Source organism: Dysidea avara, chromosome 1 (assembly GCF_963678975.1).
Source record: "Dysidea avara chromosome 1, odDysAvar1.4, whole genome shotgun sequence".
Taxonomy (NCBI): domain Eukaryota; kingdom Metazoa; phylum Porifera; class Demospongiae; order Dictyoceratida; family Dysideidae; genus Dysidea; species Dysidea avara.
In genome coordinates, this window is record NC_089272.1 from 50,324,902 (window position 1) to 50,347,912 (window position 23,011).

Below are 23,011 nucleotides of genomic sequence, written 5' to 3' on the forward strand. Positions count from 1 at the left end.
ACAGCATGACCATTTTTTATATCAGTGCAGTGGTTTGAATTTTAAAACATTCTGTTATCAAAAATAATAATGTCACATGCAGGAAAACAAACATTTCACCCTATGATTTAAATTCAAAATTATCAATGCATGTCTGCATTCACTATTCTATCCATTGTCGACCAGTGCAAAATGTATACGCATTGGAAAAGTATAGGCAATGTATAAGTTCATTGGCAGTGAACAGATGCTGTATTATAATTTTATGCTGATTGAACAAAATCCTTTTCAGCCACTCTATGAAGTGAAGTCAACATTTTGAAAGGTTTTGAATAGCATATGGGATGCACATATTAAGAAGTCAGAGGAAGCTCAAGTGAATACATAGATGTACAATATGGGTGACGATGCCAATTACATGACTATTATGTTCATTCTGATTATCTGACAAGGATGTAAAAAAGTAGTGTTGCTAAAGCCAATTGCAACATTTTATTGAGAAATGCAGTGTGCCAGATACAATCAACATCAGCAAGATGATAAAATAAAACTACTGTACAGAGCATTATTCTTATGCATGGCTCTCTACATGACAAGATGATCACAGTAGACCTGTGGTTGGTATCAAGGATGCAAAACGTATCCAAATCTCCTCTAATTGGAGCTATCCACAACAAGACACCGTCAACCCAACATTGATAAAAAAATCAATACCACAAGTCACACTGCTCCTGGTGTGGCAAACAAAAGTGATAAACTTCTGTATGTTGTCTGTAGTGTTTGATTTGGAACCATGATTGTAATTGCTACTAATCTAGTTTAATACATTAAACATTACAATTTTTGATGGTACAAAGTAAATGGTTCATATAAACTTCCATCATTAATACAATAACATGGACGTGTATACTACTCTATAGCATAGAGTATTTAATACACACATATAATATAGTTACTAATGGTTACTTAGTTACATACAATATGTCCTATCTCCACCATAGGTAGGGTAGATGCCAGAGCTGCTTTAACATTTCCTCCTTTTGTGAACCCTCCAATAACAATTACAATGTTATTGTTGATGACTGCTAGTCCAACAGCAATCCTGGCACTAGTGAGAGAGTCCACGTGTATCCATGACTTCATTGAAGTGTCATATACAGCGATATCTGGTATGGGAATACTAGTAACATCACTACCACCAATGATCAGAGGAGGGTTGGAGTATGGTACAGTAGTAGTCTCATAATGTGGAGGCACTGGGAAGTCCTCCCACTTACCGGCTACTTGATCTGATGATGAAGTGATGATAGCTATAGGTAACTGGTGCGATCCAGTGTAACGAATTACTCCCTGTTGATATCCCACTATGAGTAAGTATTCTCCCACAATTGTGGGTTTGATTCCAAACATGGGGACAGGCAGTTTAGTAGACACTTCTCTCCATGCTGATCTCTCTTGCCATTTCATCACTTCAATACTGTCAAAGGATTTGTTGTCATCATCCTCTCCCCCCAGAACAATCACATGATCACTATGGGTGACCACACCTGGCTTTAACCTCTTCTGTATCATATTAGGATAGTAACTAGTCCACTCTGTAGTGTCTCTGTTGTATGTGGACACTTTATTGTGACACTTTCGAGAAACTGGATCACTACCACCAAATATGGACAACTTATCATCCACCATACAAAAAACTCCAACTCGATGACCAGGTGGAGGGAGGGTATTCCATTGGTCAGAAATGATGTCATATTCATACACATTGTTATATGTATCATCATCAGGAGCATCACCAGCAGTGACATAGATGCATTTACCATCCACTGCTACAGAGACACTGTGCATTCTTCTTGGGAGGTCAGCACAAGGGTTCCATTTAATGTGATATTTTTTAGTTTGTAAAGCCTCCACCAAAGGAGGTAACTCCTAAAAAGGATAATTGTGTGTTAGTGGGATCACATAATCCCCCTCAATAAATCTAACCCCCTATAGTAGTCAATGAAATTGTTTAGTGTCTAAGGGTGTTTATGTTTAGATTACTGTGGGATTACTGTTGTCATAGTGACTGTTAGTAATCATGGCAATGTTGTAACTACGACACAATGTACATAATCATGTGTAGTAAATATGAAGTTTTATCAATAGGAATAGTTAAAATAGTTGAAATACTTGCTATTATAAACTTCTAATCACAATTATCAATTACCACACTGGTATAATAGGTAGACACAATACACTAATTCCACACTCCCAGCTATGCATGCACTGGTATGGCTTCAAATATAGCATTAAAAACAAGAAAGTACTTACAGGCAGCCAGATATAGATTTTTTTAAAACACTGAAACTCAACTTTTTGTCAGCCAGCCAGCAGCAACCTGTGCAGGCATGACCACAGTTGCAAGGATAGAGGCCAAACGAAGCAGTGCACAGCCACCATTTTATGCCACAATAACAAACTCGCAAGTGGCATGGTTAACATGCTGATTGGTGTGGCAACACCCTGGGGCAATGTGTACTTGGCGTATTCGAGCAGTGTACATCCCCGGGGTGCAATCACCACTTATCATGTATTTAGTATGTGTGCATACAAAATATACATGACTATTATATAATGTTTTCCTAGCTATACACACCACACCTAGCTGTATTTCCCACAATAACATTTTCCACAAAGCCATAAATGTACACAACAACACCAAACAAACAAACACTCATGCAAATATCTACCACATAACATATTGCACAATTGTCATAAATATACATACCAGCACAAAACACAAATAACATTCATACAGATAACTATACACAAGCACTTTGGGGAAAGGGCAACTGAGACAATTGTGGGAGTAGAGTGAAATAACTTTTACATAACCCACACAGACAAGCATTGTGGATATGACACAATACATAACTGGATTTACAGTTGACCATGAAGCAGATATGTCTTCCAATTAGTACAAGATTGCAGCAAAGCACCATAATATATGCATAGCAACACAACTTGATAGCAGCAACGAATGAATAATCATACAAGTTAAATTTAGCGTAACTGATTTGGTTTGGCCATGCACAGATAATTAGCACTTTATCCACCTACCCTTTGTCCTCTGTTGTTGTTTAACTATATAATTATGTGTAACTAAGTTCAATATCAGTAATTGGACGCACAACAACCAAACCAACAATGTAACTAAGTTATACATACAAGGATTCAATTTAAAATCATTTTTTTTTAAATGTGGACAACCATACAAAGTGCATGCAACAATATATGCACTGGCACATAATTATACTGAATGCATGGTTTCGGGTGGGAGGGAGGGAAGAAAGTTTTCTGTCTGTGAACATGCCATGCACTATGGCATGATCTCGTGATCTCAAACCTGTTAAGCCAGTTTATTACAATGAATCATTATGATGTCATTACGTCTCATGTATCCTACAAGATTGGTTCAAGTTTACCTAAAACAAATGCATTGATTTCAGTTTGTGGTGCTAGCACTGGGCTACTTTGCTAATGTGCAATGTTGCTCCAATGGACCTTACAGTCATCTCATGGATTCTGTATTGCTGAATTTAATTACTTTACACGAAAGGCCAGTTTATCACTAAAGGATGCTGGCTTTATTTACCATGGTATGGTACGTAGGTTTGCACTGTATCCATTCTACATCCACACCAAGGAATGTTAACTTCAATTTATTGCTTTGCAATAAATTACATTTAGTTTTTGTTCTTCTTTATGCAATAAACCATATTGGGGCAATAATTTTCTCTATCAATATTTTTGAGCAGCATATTTAGATTCCACAAACTTTCAGTATTTTAAGTGCTTACGCTCAGAATATACCTGTAACTTTAAGACCACACCTCTTAACAATCTATTTGCTCGATCACGATGATACACTCCATTATTATTGGCCTAGCTGTATTCATAAGCTAACACAGTGAAACTGATATGAAATAGTGACACACCCGGTGAAAGGCTGACTTAAGATACTTTGAAACAGTAGTCACCCTAATAGAACAGTCACACATGTATAGCTGATGCTAATACACCAAACAAACTGGTATATTAAGTTTAAAATGAAGTGGGGGTCCAAGTGACAAAAAGTAGTGAAACAAAAGCAATGATGGTGTTACAGCATAGCTCAGTGGGAAACTCCCTACATTGGCATTGAACCAAGCTATGCTCCAACACCATCATTCATCTCCTATTTCATTACTTTTGTCACTTGGATCCCTATTTCATTTACTAGTGCATTGAGGATCTTTCAATATCTTTGTTGTACTAACAATATGGACTGCATGCATGACTCTCTAGCTATGTGCTATACATGTACAGCACTGAACTATCAAGCTACCGCTCAGTAATTTGAAAGGGGTTTCAACCAAAACTACCAAAACCCATTTAAATCCATTACTGAGACACATAAGAGTGTGTCATTTAGTCAAGGAGAAAGTCAGCAAAAGTGCATTACAGACAATTGTGAATTTGGGGATATCTTCCATACCAAATCAAAACTAAATTTTCCAAGGTGTCTCTAAGATATGTACAACTTCAAAGTTAGTGTTCTTTTCTTTGTATTTTTTATTTTTTCACACAGTTTAGAATAATCATGATAACTTGTGCATGTCTTATTTGATTTACCTCAAATTTGGAGGATACAAGAGCATAATAGTATTGCGTTTAGTACTTAGCAATTACCATACCAATTGCATAAAGTTATATACAATTTTTGAAAGATTACAAGTGCAGTTTGTTGTCACGCCTACTGCTAAACCTCTTACAAAAACTGGTTGCACACCTCAGTAAACTATCAAGGGTACAAACATTTTTATGTACAGAAGAGAAATCGAATTAACAATCAAGAAGTTGAAATGCAAAAACCAAACACATAGTAGCAAGCAAAAGATCAAAATTCTCCAATAGAGCAGTTGATAGTATTGTTGTGGTCATGCACACTTACTTTTCTTTCAGACCTCTGTAAATTGTCAAGGTACAAAATATTAAATTACAACTGACAACCAGTACATTAGCAACAATCATGCAGTCTATTACTATTCTAATAGAGCAGTCATCTATTCTGTACAATCGAATATAGCACAGTACAGTACAGTATTGAGTACAGTATTTTACAGGTTGCCTATTATTCTTTCTGGCATATCTTCTTTCTTCACCCATTCCAAAAATTATTCCAAAAATTATTCCCAATTTTTTTCTCAAATAGATTCCTGAAATAAGGCAAAATTCCTTCTGTAAACTGTAAATATAACCACAAGCAAGCATAAAAAAGATCAAGATACTACAACAGAGCAGTCATACAACACTTGGATAGTGACTGCTCTATACAATGTGACCGGATCTTGGAAAACCTACATTTTTGGCACAAGCAAGATTTTTGGGAAAACTCAAATAAAAATTTCAACATTTTATTTTTTAAATTAATAACATTATTTTTGCATATTCGGATAAAGCAACTATTAAACCTTCTTACTGTGGAGTTTCATACCCAAACCTTCTTTTTCCTAGGAGATATGGATGAGTCTTAGACAATGATACATGCCATTTAATTGCAGAAAAGTACCACGAATACTTCATTAAACTATCAAAAATCTCTTTGAAGTATTTTAGATGGTAGGAATGAGATATTGGTAAACAAAGTGATTTGTCACCCTTAATCACTCACAAAACTCAATGCATTACCATAAAAGTTAGTTTGTAATGTACAGGACAGAAAATCGGCCATATCTCAGGAATGCTTAAAGATATCAAGCTAAAATTTGCACACAAGATAGATCAACGCCCAGTACCTCATTTAAGCTACAATACAGAAAATTGACCAATGTGCCAAAAAGGTGAGTTTTCCAAGATCAGGTCACATATTAGAGTCTCTTGATCGTTTATTCTGGTTTTATGCTATATAGTACTGTATGTGAAGTTCTTCTAAGAATTTTTGTATATCACTGCATGTATAGTATGCATGAAGATCATCCAATTATTCCCCAATTCTTTTAACCACCCATTACTCTCGATATTACTTTGGCATGATGTACACATGCCTACTTAGTTTAATGTCAGTTAATTAGTATATGTAATTAGTATAGTATAATAGTATATAATAATTAGTATAACAGGAAGGAGTAAAATAGTGTGAGGCGAAGCCAAGCACTATTTCCTTCCTGTTTACAATGCGAGAACTATTAATCCCAAATACCACAGCCATCCGTCCTATTGCAAATTAATCCCACAACTATAGCAACTGTTACTAGGCAACAGAAATTCAAAAATAACCACTGTAAAAGACCAATCACACTTAGCAACCGTTGCCTAGCACGTTGCTATGGTATCAAGGTGATGTTTACCTTAGCAACAGTTGCTAAGCAACCACATTGTTGTTATTCCATGGGGCACCTATCACTATGGTAACGCTGGTTGTCAAGTCGGACATTTACTTCTAATAGAAACACACCACACTATTTTAGCCAATCAAATTAGTATTACAGGTTTTTGTTAAGGGACCTTGACAAACAAGTGTAATACTAATTCTATTGGCTAATCGCTTGACGTATTTCAAAATAATACATTGAGCTGCTATTGAGAGTATTATACTGTAACACATTCACTTGTTGGATTAATAATGTTATTGTTTCAAAGTAATTGATATTATCACAGCAGACATCTCTTGGCCGCCACTTCTGATATCATGAATTGTTCATACTAACCTATTTTTGAAAGGCCAAACTATTTTTCAGAGCTTGGCTGGACACTGTACTGCTGGAGACTTTACTACTTATAGTAATTGCATTCCTGAAAAAACTAGTGAATCAGTGTGTTAATTTAATGCTGATATTAACCCCAAGATGAAGGTTGAACTGTTATAGTTAACTTGAGTCATCGCTATACATTGTGGAGAAGCACTCATTACTTTGGTAATTGGAAAATTTGACATGATTATTCTATTTGGTGATGTGGGGTCAGTCATGAACAATGTTTTAAAGATATGTAATATACAGGATCAAGACACACGGTAGTGTGTTGTGCAGCCCAAGAAGCCAGCGCGCAACACCCATGAGTATATTGACAGGAAGAACAAAAATGCAATTTTCGCACTTCCGTAGCTCTGTATTGCCTTGATGAAACAAGACACTTTTTGCTGTGGACACACCCTCCAACTTCAGTACTCCACATTCCAAATTTGAGTGAACTCGCTTCAAGCGTTCCCGAGATATGCTACTTCACAAATTGGCCTAGTTTCTTTGTTTTCTTCTTATTTTTCTTCCTCTTTTCGCACACTTATACAAACTGCTATAAAATTTGAACGCCTAATCTGATTGCCTTGACATTTGGCACACTGAAGGGGGGTATAGAGGTGCATCTCTGTACCAATTTTGGCTGGAATACGATAAACAGACAAAGAGTTATTAGCGATTATTCACGAAAAATAACACCAATATGTTGTCACGCCTACAGGGTAAACCGCTTATGGGAAGAAGCTGAAAATCGGTGGGTAAATAGGTTAACTATGGAACCTCAAACCTTTTGTGGTGTGAAAGAAATTGAGCTAAAAACCAGGAAGATACAATGAAAAAACCAACAGTGTGTAACAATTATGCAATCGAGATTAGCTAATAAAAACGACTACTTGCTATGCCTACTAGAAAAACCGCTTGGGGTAATGCTTTGAATTCACTGTACAGATGGAGTAATCATCTTAGAAAGGCTCTTCAATGGTGTAGAAGAATCAGACTTAAAGCCACGGAGTTATAACACAAAATCCAACTTGGTGTAGAAAGTGCGAGATCGAGATACTCTAATAGAGCAGTCATCCTAATAGAGCAGTCACCCTGAAAAGAATTCAAGAGATCAGCTAGAAACAAGTAACCCGTATAGAGATCAGCTACAAAAAAAATCGCCCTGTAGAGAGTTCAGCTACAAACAATTCACCCTGTAAAGAGATCAGCTAGAAGAAGTTACCTTGTAGAGAGTTCAGCTACAAAGAAACCATCATGTAGAGAGTTCAGCTGCAAAAAAATCACCTGTGCAGAGTTCAGCTACAAACAAATCACCCTGTAGAAAGATCAGCTAGAAGAAGTCACCTTGTAGAGAGTTCAGTTACAAAGAAACCACCATGTAGAGAGTTCAGCTACAAACTAGTGACCCTGTAGAGACATCAGCTAGAAGAAGTTACCTTATAGAGAGTTCAGCCACAAAGAAACTACCATGTAGAGATTTCAGCTGCAAACAAATCACCTGTAGAGAGTTCAGCTACAAACAAATCACCTTGTAGAAAGATCAGCTAGAAGAAATCACCTTGCAGAGAGTTCAGTTACAAAGAAACCACCATGTAGAGAGTTCAGCTACAAACTAGTGACCCTGTAGAGACATCAGCTAGAAGAAGGTACCTTGTAGAGAGTTCAGCTACAAAGAAACTATCACGTAGAGAATTCAGCTGCAAACAAATCACCTGTAGAGAGTTCAACTACAAACAAATAACCATGTAGAGAGATCAGCTAGAAGAAGTTACCTTGTAGAGAGTTCAGCTACAAACAATTCATCCTGTACAGAGGTCAGCTAGACGAAATACCTTGTAGAGAGTTCAGCTACAAACAAATCACCCTATAGAGAGATCAGCTAGAAAAAATCACCTTGTAGAGAGTTCAGCTACAAAGAAACCACCATGTATAGACTTCAGCTGCAAACAAATCACCCAGTAAAGAATTCAGCTACAAACAAATCACCCTGTAGAGAGATCAGCTAGAAGAAGTTACCTTGTAGAGAGTTCAGCTACAAAGAAACCATCATGTAGAGAGTTCAGCTGCAAACAAATCACCTGTACAGAATTCAGCTACAAACAAATCACCCTGTAGAGAGATCAGCTAAAAGAAGTCACCTTGTAGAGAGTGTTCAGTTAGAAACAATCATGTTTCACAAAGAAACAATCATGTAGAGAGTTCTGTAATAAATATATATGCATTATATATATATATATATATATAATTTGTACATTTACTAATAAAATCAGAAATATTTAAAGTATTTAACATCTTCTTCATCTTTTCTTCTTCCTGTGGTAAAGAAAAAAAAGATAGGTTTAAAAAGCCACAAAGCCGGCCATAGGCCGGCTTTGGAGTATACAAATACAAAAAGAAGTGCAATCTAATCCAAAGCAGCCAAGCTGTAAAAAAAGAGTGCAGCCCTCAAAAAAGCCATGGTGAAAAAAGATGTGAAATCCAAGGTGGCGGCCAAGAAATGGCTATGATGGTAGGTTAATGGTAAAAATTTTGATAACGACAATTCAAGTGAAGTTTGTGCCAAGACCAAGCAACACCAAAATTATTAAAATTTTTACCATTAACCTACCATCATAGCCATTTCTTGGTCGCCACCTTGGATTTCACATCTTTTTTCACCATAGCCTTTTTGAGGGCCGCACTCTTTTTTTACAGCTTGGCTGTTTTGGATTAGATGTATATATTTGGAAATTGTGGCAGAAAATCAAATCCTAATGTATAATTAATTATTGAAGTTTTGCATAAAATTTGACAAAATTACCTAAACTGTGTACACTGTTTCTTCTCACTTATACATTTTATAAAGTGATCTTCTACTACAAATAAGCTCAACACTACACATAATGTGATGATTACGTATTTGGTTTGGCCCAAATGATAGACCACATAATTGAGCTGCAACCATATTTTTGTACACTACAACTTCACATTTAATTGGTGACATAGCAATTACCTTTAAACTGTCTACACTCATGGTCATATTTTAACTTATGTAAGTACAGTGATATTTATAATTAGTATTATGAACAAGGTGGCTTATGCATGTGTATGAGTTTACCAAACATTGTAAACTTGTAATGCACATTAAACTTACAGATACATTTTTTGACAGGACGTATTTATTTCTTTCCCTTCTAATTTGACTAGGCACTTCGCTGACAGATGGTCTGCTCCCTTCACTATCACTCAGACATTGTTGGATTATTGGCAGTAGTGGATTAGTTTTGTCAACCTCTTGCAAGTCTTGTTTCCGTCGTTCAGTTTCAAACAACTCTAGGTCATCACTAGGACGAGGATGGTGACCAGTCACAGTCTGTAAGCTAAGAACTCCCAAAGAAAAAACTGTAGAATATTCAGTAGGAGGTTGCTTAGACTTGATCACTTCAGGAGCTAGGTAAGATTGGTCAACGGAAGTAACAGTACTATCTGACAATGTTAGCACATGCGGACAAATGTAATCTGCAATCTTAGCCTTGGGCTCATTGCTCACTAGTACATTATGACTATGGAGGTTTGTATGCAATATCCCAGCAGCAAGTAGGTAACTGAGGCCTTCAGCCATATCATGACACAGGTCTATCTGCACATCCACAATCAGATTTTCCTTGCTCTGACCTATAAAGGTATCAAGGTTGTAGGGGAGTAGTTCTGATAAGAGCATCGGAGTGCTTGTAGGGGATTGTTGTGAAAGTGCTTCAACTATCTCAACATTAGGATGATTGACTTTTAATAAAATTGCTTTAATTTGCCTGATTATTTGTATAAGACCATCAGTAGACACATCAGGATACCCAGGCAGTAAGTTTTGGTATATTGCTTTACTAGCACACAACCTGTTGCAGTACATTACTCTAGTCACTTCTCCATATTTACCTGATCCCAATAATTCCTTCTGCTGTGCCTACATTGTAAAATGTTGCAAACCAATAATTTATTACCTATTAATATGTTAATGTACATGTACATGTAAAATATAGTATAATTACAGGACAGTTATGAGGGATATGTAAGGTGAAAAAAGTATGCAGTATTTTAGTTGTATATATCTTGAGTATGACCATCTCTGCCAATGATATTCTGTGATACAAATATTGAGATTAGCAGATTGGGAGGGAAGGTCTTCACATTTCACCAGAGTCTTGAAATTCCCAAGTATTTAGTTATATTTGTTGACCTTCAAAAGCATTGAGGTCTCAGTTTTGTAAGTGATAATGGTGATGCTGAACTAAATCATTCCAGCTGCAGGTAGCAGAATTAATGAAATTGACAGATGCTGAGTCCACTATAAGGTAAAGTTGTCTTCCCTGTTTTGGAAGTTACAGCATCTGAAACATTAAAGGAATATCTTCCAAAGATTGCGAAAGTGTTACTACTGCTAAGTACCATGAGCTGGCTGAAGGTTGTTGTGAAGAGTCTGGTGATAGTGGTAAGGAATATCAAGGACAGATTTAGGGAGTAACTGGGGATGCTAAAGCAACCCTCCTTAACAATTTTCACTATGTCTTATACATATAGTTAGATAGTTAGCTACAGTAGTAGAAGCTATAGGTGTAAATGTATCTTAGCAAAAGTAAATAAATGTAAAGCTAGAGAGAGCAAGGAGTAGGGCTACACTCAGGGCCGCCCACAGGGGGGGGCAACTGGGGCATTTTGCCCCGGGCCCCAGCCTGAAAGGGGCCCCAGGAGGCCCCATGAAGGGCCCCCTGAATACATGTTTAAAAGATCGATATACTCTAATAGAGCAGTCAGATCTAAATACTCTAATAGAGCAGTCACAGTATTCTTCAGAGGAGCAGTGTAGCAAGCTTATAGATAAGGAGATATGGTTGGTGATGGGTAGTTATTGTCATTGCCAGCAGGTTGTGACCTTTTTTTTTTTTTTTTTTGATCTTCACCTTACAATTGGGTCAAGGGCCCCACTTCAACTCTTTGCCCTGGGCCCCTTAATTTCTCTGGGCGGCCCTGGCTACACTCATCTAAAAAGTGGTCAAAATTATATTGTATGAGTTTGGCTTGAATTAAATCTGTTTGAACTAGAAAATTGATATATTCTAATGTAACAGTCAACTGCTGTAATAAAACACCTAAAGAGTTTCATTAGAACACTGCTAGTAAAAAATGACAAGTGTACGAGCTGAAGTATAACCTTACTTTTCTCATCTTATGCAGTGTTAACACACGACTGTGCCAAAACTGAAATTCTTCATCTGCAACTTTATTATAGGGCTATTAGTCCCAAATTCATTTTTCCCTTAAAGTTGCAGAGTGTAACGTTTGTACCAAAATTGTACACATGCGCATGCATAACTATTAAAATTGTCTCAGTTCAATCTCAGAAAAACTAGTTCTTAAAAATTACTTTTTTAGTTGCTATAAAAACTGCACATGCAATACTTTTAGATTCAATCTCATTTTAAACTTTTTTTTAGAATCAAGACACACAATAGTGTGTCATGCAGCTAAGTACAGCTGGAGCAGGTATGCAACAGATAAGTGCATATTGTACAGGAACCAAGAAAGCACTCTTTCACTCATTTGTAGCTCTATAGCTCCTGAATGGAAATTATCCAGATTTGTTGTGGAAACTCCCTTAGGGTGGGGCACCTACCATTCCAAATTTGAGTTGAATCTACCGTATCATCACTGAATTATGTGCCTTCAAAAGTCATCATATTTTCTTTGTATTTTTCTTCATCTTTTCACACCACTTAAAAATCGATATAACTCGTATGTTCTTCAGTCGATTTGCTTTAAATTTATGGGGTAGTAGAAGCATACTCAGCACGTTTACATTTAAATCTTCATACAGATTGAATTAAATTCAAGGGAGCTGGTACCTTCGTACCATGAAGTTAGTAAGATGTTTCCTGTGTAGAAAGCAATAAAGCTAATTGACTCATTTGAAGAAAAAGTTTGTCTGTCACTAGTTTGTCAACATATTCTATGCTAGATGATAGTGGCTGAATTTCTTTATATATACGTTTAAAAAGAAGTAAGCTGTTGCATATGTGACTGGGTCTGGGAAAATCAGTCTTATCGCCCATGTCAGCAAATTCAGTTTTTCACCAAGAACACAATACTACACGAATAAACTATCTAATTTCACAATCAAATTCAGAGAAATGTCGATTTTAAGTATTTAGTGTGTTGTAGCTCACCATTGATTGAAGCTATGTGTACCAACTTTTCACACGTTTTACACCAACTCCTTACCTTCTAGAGCATCCACTGTACAAGTAGCCAACAACTAAGTTTCCTGCCACTTTAGATAGTTTTTAAGCCAAGGTTGACTGTATCAGGCAAGCTTCAAAAGGGTAGGAAGGCGGGGGCCCGGAGGGAGGGTAAGAGACTGTTGAAAATTTTGAAAAGGAAGGCATAGGGATGAATTAGTCCACATTATGGGCCATTCAGGTCTCAAAACTGGCCTATATGAAAGGAAATTTTCTCAGCACAGGTCTTTATTCAACACCATGGAACTGTACAGCCACATACAGCCACCCCCAAGCTGACCAGAGCTCCATTAAGGCCCCACACTGATTGCCACTGGGCTTGGGAAAAGCCACCAGCAAAACCAGACCACTCAAGTTCAATACTTTAAATAGGCGATAAGACCGGTTTTCCCAGTCTGGGTCACATATACAGTATACTCCACTTCATGACTGGTAATGTAAGGACAGTTGATACAGATGTAGTGGTATTTGCTATTGCTGTTATGCTAGAGTTACGTGATCAGTTTGAACTTTACTTAAGATTTGGAACTGCAACTACTTCTGCTATATAGCTGCCCAAATGTACTTGAGCCACAGAATGCACAGGATCTTCCATGCCCTTACTGGCTGTGATAAGGTGTCCAGTTTTTTAGGACATGTAATTAGACCAATATGACTGGCACCTTTCCTTTGATGTATCATCCATGGGTTCATTTTTCATGAATTATGTTACAAAATAGTTAACAGACTCTAGAAGGGAAAATTAGAAATTTCAAATTTAAATTTGCACTGGTATTGTTACAGGTGTAGGTACCCACCCTTACTTGCTGCTTATATTTCTACGGTCCCTACACAAATTTAAATTCTTAATTTTCCTTCTATCATGGCATGTGTAAATTTATAACATCTTTCTATTTTATATGTAAATGCTATACCTGTGTGACTGCTTTTGCATATTGGATCTGGTCAGTCCTTTTCCCACTCAACTGCTTCATCGCAAGTTTGTGATCTTCTTTTAATTTAGTAAATTTCATTTCTTCTACCTTTGACCGTGACTCCATTTCAGACAAGGCATCATTGAGTTGTGCAGTATTAACTTTGTATTCCTCCTATAACAACAATTACAGTACTGGAAATTTTTCTTCAATAGTGCAGCTACTTGATGAAGTATTGAAATGCATTGTACGGTAGTTGCACAGATGTATCTTTGAATTGATTTAATATCCAAAAATTTTTGTAATTAGAAAATTGCCAAAATTTAATAACTTAATGTTGCAAACACAATACTGTTACACCAGCAATGACATAGCACTGTACACATTTAGAAATAATTTAAAGCTTGGCATGTGGCCAAGTACAGCCAGTGCAGGTGCACGACGGACAAATGTGTATTTTACAGGAACCAAGAAAATGCTATTCTCATGTATCCATAGCTCCATAGTGCCTGGACAGAAATTAACCAATTTTGCAGTGACAACTCCCTCAGAGTGGGGCACCTTCTATTCCAAATTTGAGCTGAATCTGCCCATCACTAAGACATGTACCTTCAATTTTTTTCTTGTTTTCTTCGTACTGTACTTTTCTTCATTTTACTTTAAAAATTATTAATTTATAAATACGAAGTAGGGATCCAAGTGATAATAGTAGTGAAAGAAGAGATGAATGATAGTATTACAGCATAGTTCTGTGAGAAAATCCCTACATTGACATTGCTATTATTTTGTTGAAAACCAAAGTAGGGATTCCCACCGAGCTATGCTGTAATACCATCATTCATCTCTTGCTTAACTACTTTTTATCACTTGGATCCCTACTTCATTTTTAAATTACATTTTTAATATATACTAGTTTGTTCAGTTTTAGTATAGCTACAGTAAGCTATACAGATGTGACTATCCAATTAGGTGAACGCTGTATTAGAGTATCACTCAAGTCAGCCTCTACCTACTTATTATCTAAACCAATAAGGGGTGTGGTCATCATGTTCGAGTACATAGATTGTTATGAGGTGTGGTCTCCACTCTCGATTGTTATTAATCAGCCAAGATAATTAATGGACATGGTCTGGAACCTATCGTGAAGTTACAGGTATCATAGATAATCAATTATCCATGCAGAGATCTACCAGGTGTCCATATCTTTAACAGTAGCATAAGTGTTTTAAATATTTTGTGGTATCTAAATATTATGCTGCTGAAGAAGTGTTAATACGGAAAATTGACACCTGGATATGTTTTCATTGCATGAAGAAGACAACGACAACCCACTGAAGGTAAAAGGAAAGACAGGACACAGAAAGCCCACACTCATCAGAACCCTAAAAAGCACGAGTCTGTTATTGTGGCACAAATGGTGGCCGTACGCTGCTTTTTTTTAGCCTCCAGCATTGCGACCATAGTCAGGCAAGCAGGCCGGCAGGCAAGCAGGCCGGCAGGCAAGCAGGCCGGCAGGCAAGCAGGCCGGCAGGCAAGCAGGCCGGCAGGCAAGCAGGCCGGCAGGCAAGCAGGCCGGCAGGCAAGCAGGTAGATGAAAATTCATTCAAGTTCAGGAAATTTTTCTTAATTCTATATCCAACCACCTGTAACTGTTTTTTATTTAGATGGATTAATATTCTGTTAAGGTGATTTTGTCGTGTAAGATGCTTCTAGGATAACTTTTCAAGGTGGTATTTTAAGCGGCGTACATCATCTTGGGGGGTATCACAGTAACACCGTATTGTTTGATTATTCTTCATTTTGCAACACTTTAAAAAAAATTCTATAAGTAACTCGCATGTACTTCGGTAAAATGTACAGTACTTGAATTTGGAAGGCGGTAAGAGCATATTAACTATGGTTTGAAAGAAATCAGGATTATGATCATGGAACTATAATAAAAATGCCAACCATGTATAACAGGCACACAATCTAGTTTCATCAATAAAAAAACCATCTGTTGTCACTCCTACCAGACAAACCATTAATGGGAATGAGTTGAAAATTAGAATGTAAGTGGATTCATCATAGAATACCCTTTCAGTGGTTAAGAAGAAATCAGATTAAAAATCATTGAGTTATAATGCGAAAACCAAATACAAGTAACCAGTGTGCGATCAAGATACTCAAATAGTACCAAGGGGTCCAACATGAGTTGGAATCCTGTACAACTAATTTAGCATCCCACACGGAATCAGGAATTTTGCATTGGAATCTGGAATCTTGGGATTGAAAGAAATCCATTTAAATTTATGAGATTTCTGGATATTTTCAAAAGTCTGTAATAGTGCCCACTCATATCAGTATCTGCATCAACTTGCCTCTTGAGGTGTTCTTCGAAACATCACTTCAAGATGTTCAGCTGTTTTCTTTCCATGTGCTGGATTCAAGAGAAGTGTGGTAGCTGTATTGCAAAATGTATTAAGTGCCCTTGGCATTATTGCCATAGCTGTACCCATGATGAGGAATGAGCTCAAGCTGAATTCCCAAGTCTTCACCCTAGCTTAAGGAGAACTAGCTGAAGTTAAGCCAAGCAAGTAAGTTGGCTGATAGTGTGTAGCTGTGTAGTTTGGAGTTAAGCAGTATTTAGCTCTACCCAGTGCATTTTAGTTTGTGTGTCTCCATCTTATATCCATGCAGCAGACATGCAGCAGCCACTTTAGGTTTTGTGTCTCTATCTTATATCCATGCAGTAGACATGCAGCGGCCATGCAGTGGTAAGTATTTTTATTTAGTTATGATGTAGCTAGCCCAGTATAGCAATAAAAATTTGATGAGGATATGTATTGAAATGTTTTCTCACATCAGAAACTTTTTCAGAAGAAGCTACTGTATTGGATATTGAGAAATGATTTTTACATGAACCAAACCCCATACACAGTCAGTTCTTATCTCAGGCATGTGAAGAGCCACTGAAATAATAAGAAACATGCCAAAATGTGTGAGCTGGTGAGAAACCTTAATGTACAGGTGTACAGGTGTAAGAACATTACAGTATATACATTCTGCAAAACAAAATGCATGTTGGGAAGGTGTTCCAGGTTGTTGACTTCATGCCATGACATGATCACACATTTTGTTCATGGAAAGGATCCTTGTAATACTGAAGACCAAATCTACAGGAAATTCTAGGGATTGTGCAAATAAGAGAATTCCCCTCCTCATGTAGTCACAAACATAAGTCAAGGATCTTGAAAATGATGAAGTGTTCAATTCAAGTGTATTGCATATGATGATGAAACGAAGATGTTATGTTGCAATGGATGTAACAAAATTAATGGTTTCACGCTGCTTGTGTGCACTATTTGTTAAAAGATAGTACTGTAATGAGTGCAGCAGGGAGCAATCAGAGTAATCTACATAGCTAGCTAACAAGCATTTGTAAATCTTTGCACAGATATTACTCATATGATGTAATTCTGCTTATGTATTATTTGAAGGATTTTAAATTAACTATTGCAGTAATTATACAAAGATTGTAAGCACTCAGTACAGCTACAGTATTATTACATAATAAATTAGGGAAGCAGTTTTTTTTATCATCATTGAGATCAGAAAACCTTCTGCAAACCAAAGCATATTGAGCTTTTATAGCTAGCCTTGTAGCTATAACTAAATATCTTGAATCCAGAACTTGGCTTGGAACCCAGAATCTTGGCTTGGAATCCAGAATTGTACCCAAAATTTTGCAGGATTCAAAATCTTGTACAAGACTCTTTGTGATTTGTTTCAATATGCCAGTGATTTAACTCCAATAAAGGTGATACCTTCAAAGATTGATAGGATTGTTGAAGCTGATGAAATGAATGCTAATTTAGTAGGATTCACTTATGGGGACAGAAGTCGAACATCAATTTTGAGCTTGCTAAGTGTTATGTGTTTTGTGTGTCACTTAAAAAGGATGTTGATCTGCTGTTCATGGACACTCTTTCTATTGAGGAGGTAGATGTATTAAAAGCTCTTGGGATTCATGTTGATTGCAAACTTACTTGGAGTTATATGATTTATTTGTTAGACTGATGTGTGAGTACGGAAACATCATTTTTATGGGAACTTCTACCACTCATCTACATAAGCTAGACTCAATTCAGAAGATGGCTGAAAAGTTGTGTGGTACCACTTTTTTGTCAATGACCACTCATCATAATGCCAGCTCTATTGGCCTGTTGTGTAAACTGCTGGATTGACGGTGTCAGGGACCTCTTCAGAATTTCTGCCCCATCCTTCCTTCTGTTACCCATGTTTATTCCTTCTGCCATCCACAGATGACAGTTTGTTGTTACAACAGAAAATGAGATACAACTCAATGGACTTATTTATTAACAGTTTCTGGACATGATTCCTTCTATTTGGGCTACCATTCTAGTGATTCTGAGAGAGAGACAGAGACACAGAGAGACACACAGAGAGGTGCTACTAATAGTTGTTTTTGTTACAAATATCACTACTGTTTGTAATTTTAAGTGCCAACCCAGTATTAAGTTGGCTTTGGGACAGATTCATACCTGTTTTTTCTTTACCATAGGAAAAAAATAGCATTAATTTTTACCAGCTGAACTCTACAGGATGATTATTTATAGTTGAACTCTCTACATGGTGACTAGATTGTAGATAAACTCTCTCCAGGGTGACTTGTTTGTAGCTGGAACTCTCTACAGGGTGACTTGTTGTACTGAACATACTACATGGTGATTTGTTCTAGCTGAACTCTGTACAGGTAGACTTGTAATGTAGCTGAACCCTGTACAGGGAAACTTGTAACATAGCCGAGCTCTTTCCTGGGTTACTTGTAATGTTGCTGAACTCTCCATTGGGTGACTTGTTATGTAGCTGAACTCTCTACATGATGACTGGGTTGTAATTGAACTCTCTACAGGGTAATTTTTAATGTAGCTGAACTCTCTACAGGGTAACTTGAACTTTCTACAGGCTGACTTATTGTAGCTAAACCTTCTACAGGTAGACTTGTACTATACACTGTAGCTGAACTCTGTACAGGGAGACTTGTTACATAGCTGATGCCCTCTGCACTTGTCTTTCCTCCTTCTTCGTGCAATGAGGTATTAGGGTGAAACGTTTGTGAAATCAAAGGTGGCGGCCAAGAAATGGCTGCAATGACACTAGGGGTAATCATTATTAATCGTCATAATTATCATTAGTATCAATGCAGCCATTTCACAACTTTTTTTACTCTGGTCTTTTTGGGGCTGCACACTTTTTCACAGCTTGGCTGTTTCTGTTTTAGATTATTATTTATACTAATAGCCTGTTTCAGTGTGCTGTGTTAAAGTTTTCAATGCTCCAAACACTTTTGATAATTAAAATTAATTTTGAAATATTAATAATAAATTTATTGAAATTTTAGAAAAGCATGAATTCTTCAAATATAAACTCTTAAAAATTACTACCTATTGCAAATGATTGGTAGCCAGCTAACTTGATCAGTCAGTTTTGCTAATGCTTTCATGTGTGCTATGTTGCTGCATCACTACTTCAAGATCTCAAGTAACCTTTCTGACCCTAATGGGCTGTTGTTCAAGTAAAGGCAGTGCTTCTGGAGACTATTAAAGTAGCTAATGAGAGTGCTGCACAGGAAATAGAAAAACGTTGGCACAACTGACGAAGCAGAGAAAAGTATCATTATGGTATTAACAGGTGTACAACAAGCCTACTGTATGTAGATAGCAATGCGGAAACAAAGCAGTGAATAAGAATTACAGCAAGAACTATAGTGAAACAAAGGAGATTATGCTTAGTACCTGGAAGTCAAAGTATTACAAAGAGGCTAAAAGGTGTAGTATTCTGATTGCTGATTCTAGTGAGATAATTATTAGAAAAATTATATTTTATAGTTGTAACATGTCTGTCTGAGGTCTACCCAAAACCCCAGGGTCACAGTGAAAGAATAGCCTACTCCTGTTACCAACTGTGAAAGATGCAAGGTCAAGGTAACAACAATGGAAATGATTGACAGCAATTTAAATAGTATGTCAAGGGCAATAGAAGACCCACATTATACAGCAGCAACAGCTGCCTAGTTATACAAATATTGAATGAAAAGTTCTAGAACACTTTACACACACTATATAGTATAAAACTTTAATGGGGGAAATTTTGAAGAATTGGGCAATCAAGCATTGTGACGAGTGAAATTTTGACAAATGCTACAATATTTGTGTTCTACTGATAAACGTTGTGCCATTAAAGTCATTAAGGTCAATTTTTCAAAATTCCTTAATCGCTGATGCTTGACCTCTTGTGATAGTTACTAATATTTCTGCTATATGATTAAGTGAAGACGGTTAATACAGCCTGTAGTACAAGTATACATACATATCTTCAATTTATCACATCATAGAGTGCAGGTATACTACCAGCTAAAAATGTGACCAAATTTGACAAAACAAGGCTTCCACACACAATCTACACAATCACTTTATCTACAATCTTAACTGTAATTTTATGGCTTGTTTTGTTTGTTTTCTTTTAAGGTGCATAGTGTCACTGTACCTTCTCTTTTCTCAACTGTGCCATTTCATCCAATAGCCAACTAAAGAGTTTTGTTGAATGTTTCTGTTTAGAAAAATATAAAAATAATACAGTAGTTAGCAATGCCTAAATTATTCAAAACTACATTATCACATACATGTAACATGACATAGTATTGTTTTACAGCATTAAATTTGAGTTAAGGTTATTGTTACCATTTTCAGTATTATAGTTATATGTACCATGGCCAAGAGGGATTTGCCTGATATATAATACAGTCCCTTCACATTTCCACTCGTGGCTACGTATGTGACAAATCAAGCATGCAGCATGTGTCACGAAGCCACATTACATGGCAATAATGCCACTTCTGTGTAGTATGCCAAGCATGGCGAAACTAAGACACTGAAGTATTCGTGTTGTTGGTACAGCAATAGCTACATGTACAGTAGTTACTCTACAGACAGAAACTACCCACCGTATGTGAACTCTGACCTTTACCATGAATGAAGCTTGACTTCAGTAGCTAAGTGTACACAGGATGTAGTACTAATGTACCACAACATAAAAGATTATATTATACACCCATGCATATCTTCAGCTTCAGCCACACGTGGAACTTGCTTTACCCACGCATAAATGTGGTGCCATACAAAAAATGGCATGCGTGTGTGAAGTTATAAATAGGTTCCCAGGGCAAAATTTCTCAGTTGCCCTCCCTGCCTGTCAGCGGGCCCCACTTTCACCCCACAAACAATATTGAGATACCAAAATATAAAGCAAATGAAGTTTGACTTATGTGCCTGAGTTGTATTTATTACTTGTACCATGACCACTTGGGATTTGCCTGATATTAAAAACAGCCAAGCTACAAAAGAGGATGTGGGCCTTCAAAAACCTGAGTGAAAAAAGCTGTGATATCGAAGGTGGTGGCCAAGAAATGGCTGCAATGAAATGTTATTGCTGACAATTATCTTTATAATACCTTTGATTTCACAACTTTCTCACCAAGGGTTTAAATTTGTAATCCACACCCTTTTTTGTAGCTTTGCTGTTTTTGAGTGGATAGTATGTCGTGCAGCCCTAGAAGCTGGCATGCCACACCGTGGATATATTTACAGGAAGAAAGAAAACTTCATTTTCACACCTCTGTATCTTGGTGATCCCTCATCCGATTGGAACCAAATTTGCTGCAGAGTTGCCTGCCAGTTTAGGGAGCCCACATTCCAAATTTGATGGAAATTTCCCCAGCCATTTCTGAGATACAAGCGACCAAAGTTCCAATTTTTTTTCGTTTTTTTTCTATGTCTTCTCACACACTTTGCAAAAATTGATATAAACACAAACGCATTATCCGATCGCCTTGAAATTTGGCACACATAAAGGGAGTCCAAAGGCGAATCCTAGTATCAAATCCAATGAATGCTTCAGGATTTATGACCAGTTATTCGCGTAAAACAAGATTGATTTGTTGTCATGCCTACAGGGTAAAACGTTTCATGGAATGAGTCAAAAATCAGTTTGTGAATAGATCATCCATTGTAGGAGTGCCTTTTGGTGATTTGAAAATAATCAAAATAAAGATCATGGAGATATGACTCGAAACCGAAGGTGTATAACAATTGCGCGATCGAGATTCGTGAATACAATGCCAATAATTTTCACGCCTATCAGGCAAACCACTTAGAGCAATGAGCTGAAAATCAGTATGTAGCAGGAATAATTATCATAGAAAGTACTTGCAGTAGTACAGAAGAATCGGATTACAAACCACTGAGTTATGATTCGAAAGCCAACTACGTGTAGCAAATGTGAGATCGAGATACTCTAATAGAACAGTCACCCTAATAGAGCATTCAGCTACGTTTATAACTTACTCCATTACAGAATTCTGCAAGTTAATAAAATAAAATTAATAAAAAATAAAAGTTATTCAGTAGGGATTTCAGCTACAAACAGTTAATCTTATAGACAGTTCAGCTACAAGCAAGTCACCCTGTAGAGAGTTCAGCTACAAATATATCGCTGTAGAGATTCAGAACATTACAAGTCGCACTGAAGAGAATTCAACTATAAAAAAACACCCTGTAGAGAGTTCAGCTACAAACACGTCACTGTGTAGAGAGTTCAACTTCAAAGAAACTACCCTGTAGAGAGTTCATCTATACAAACAAGTTACCATATAGAGATCAGCTGCAAACAAGTAACGCTGTAGAGAGTTCAGCTACAAACAAGCTACTTTATACAATGTTCAGCTACAAGCAGGGCCGCCCACGGGGGGGACTGGGGCATTTTTCCCCAGGCCCTATCAAGGGCCTGTTGAGTACCTGTTTAAAAGATTGATATACTGTAGTAGAGCAGTCAGATCTAGATACTCTAATAGAGCAGTCATAGTATTCTTCAGAAAAGCAGTGTAGCAAGCTTATAAATAAGGGGATATGGTTGGTGAAGGGTAGCTATTGTCATTGCCAGCATGTAATGACATTTTTTTTGGTCTTCAACCTATAGCTGGGGTGAAGTTGTGATTTAGAGTGAAAACCTCCTTGCACCTGGGGCCCCA

At 37.0% G+C, this 23,011-nt stretch overlaps 1 protein-coding gene across 3 annotated transcripts in view; it reads right to left on the minus strand.

The window, feature by feature from the left end:
* Positions 1–792: 792 nt before the first annotated feature.
* The window catches only part of LOC136267911 (uncharacterized), a 103,016-nt gene continuing 80,797 nt past the window's right edge, over positions 793–23,011 (minus strand). For all 3 annotated transcript variants that reach the window (XM_066063107.1, XM_066063117.1, XM_066063097.1), the window contains exons 14-17: positions 20,473–20,535; positions 13,924–14,097; positions 9,874–10,680; positions 793–1,908 (exon numbers count right to left, since the gene is read on the minus strand). In XM_066063107.1, coding sequence (XP_065919179.1) covers positions 946–1,908; positions 9,874–10,680; positions 13,924–14,097; positions 20,473–20,535 — 2,007 coding nt within the window. In that variant the 3' untranslated portion in view covers positions 793–945. The remainder of the gene's footprint in view (positions 1,909–9,873; positions 10,681–13,923; positions 14,098–20,472; positions 20,536–23,011) is intronic.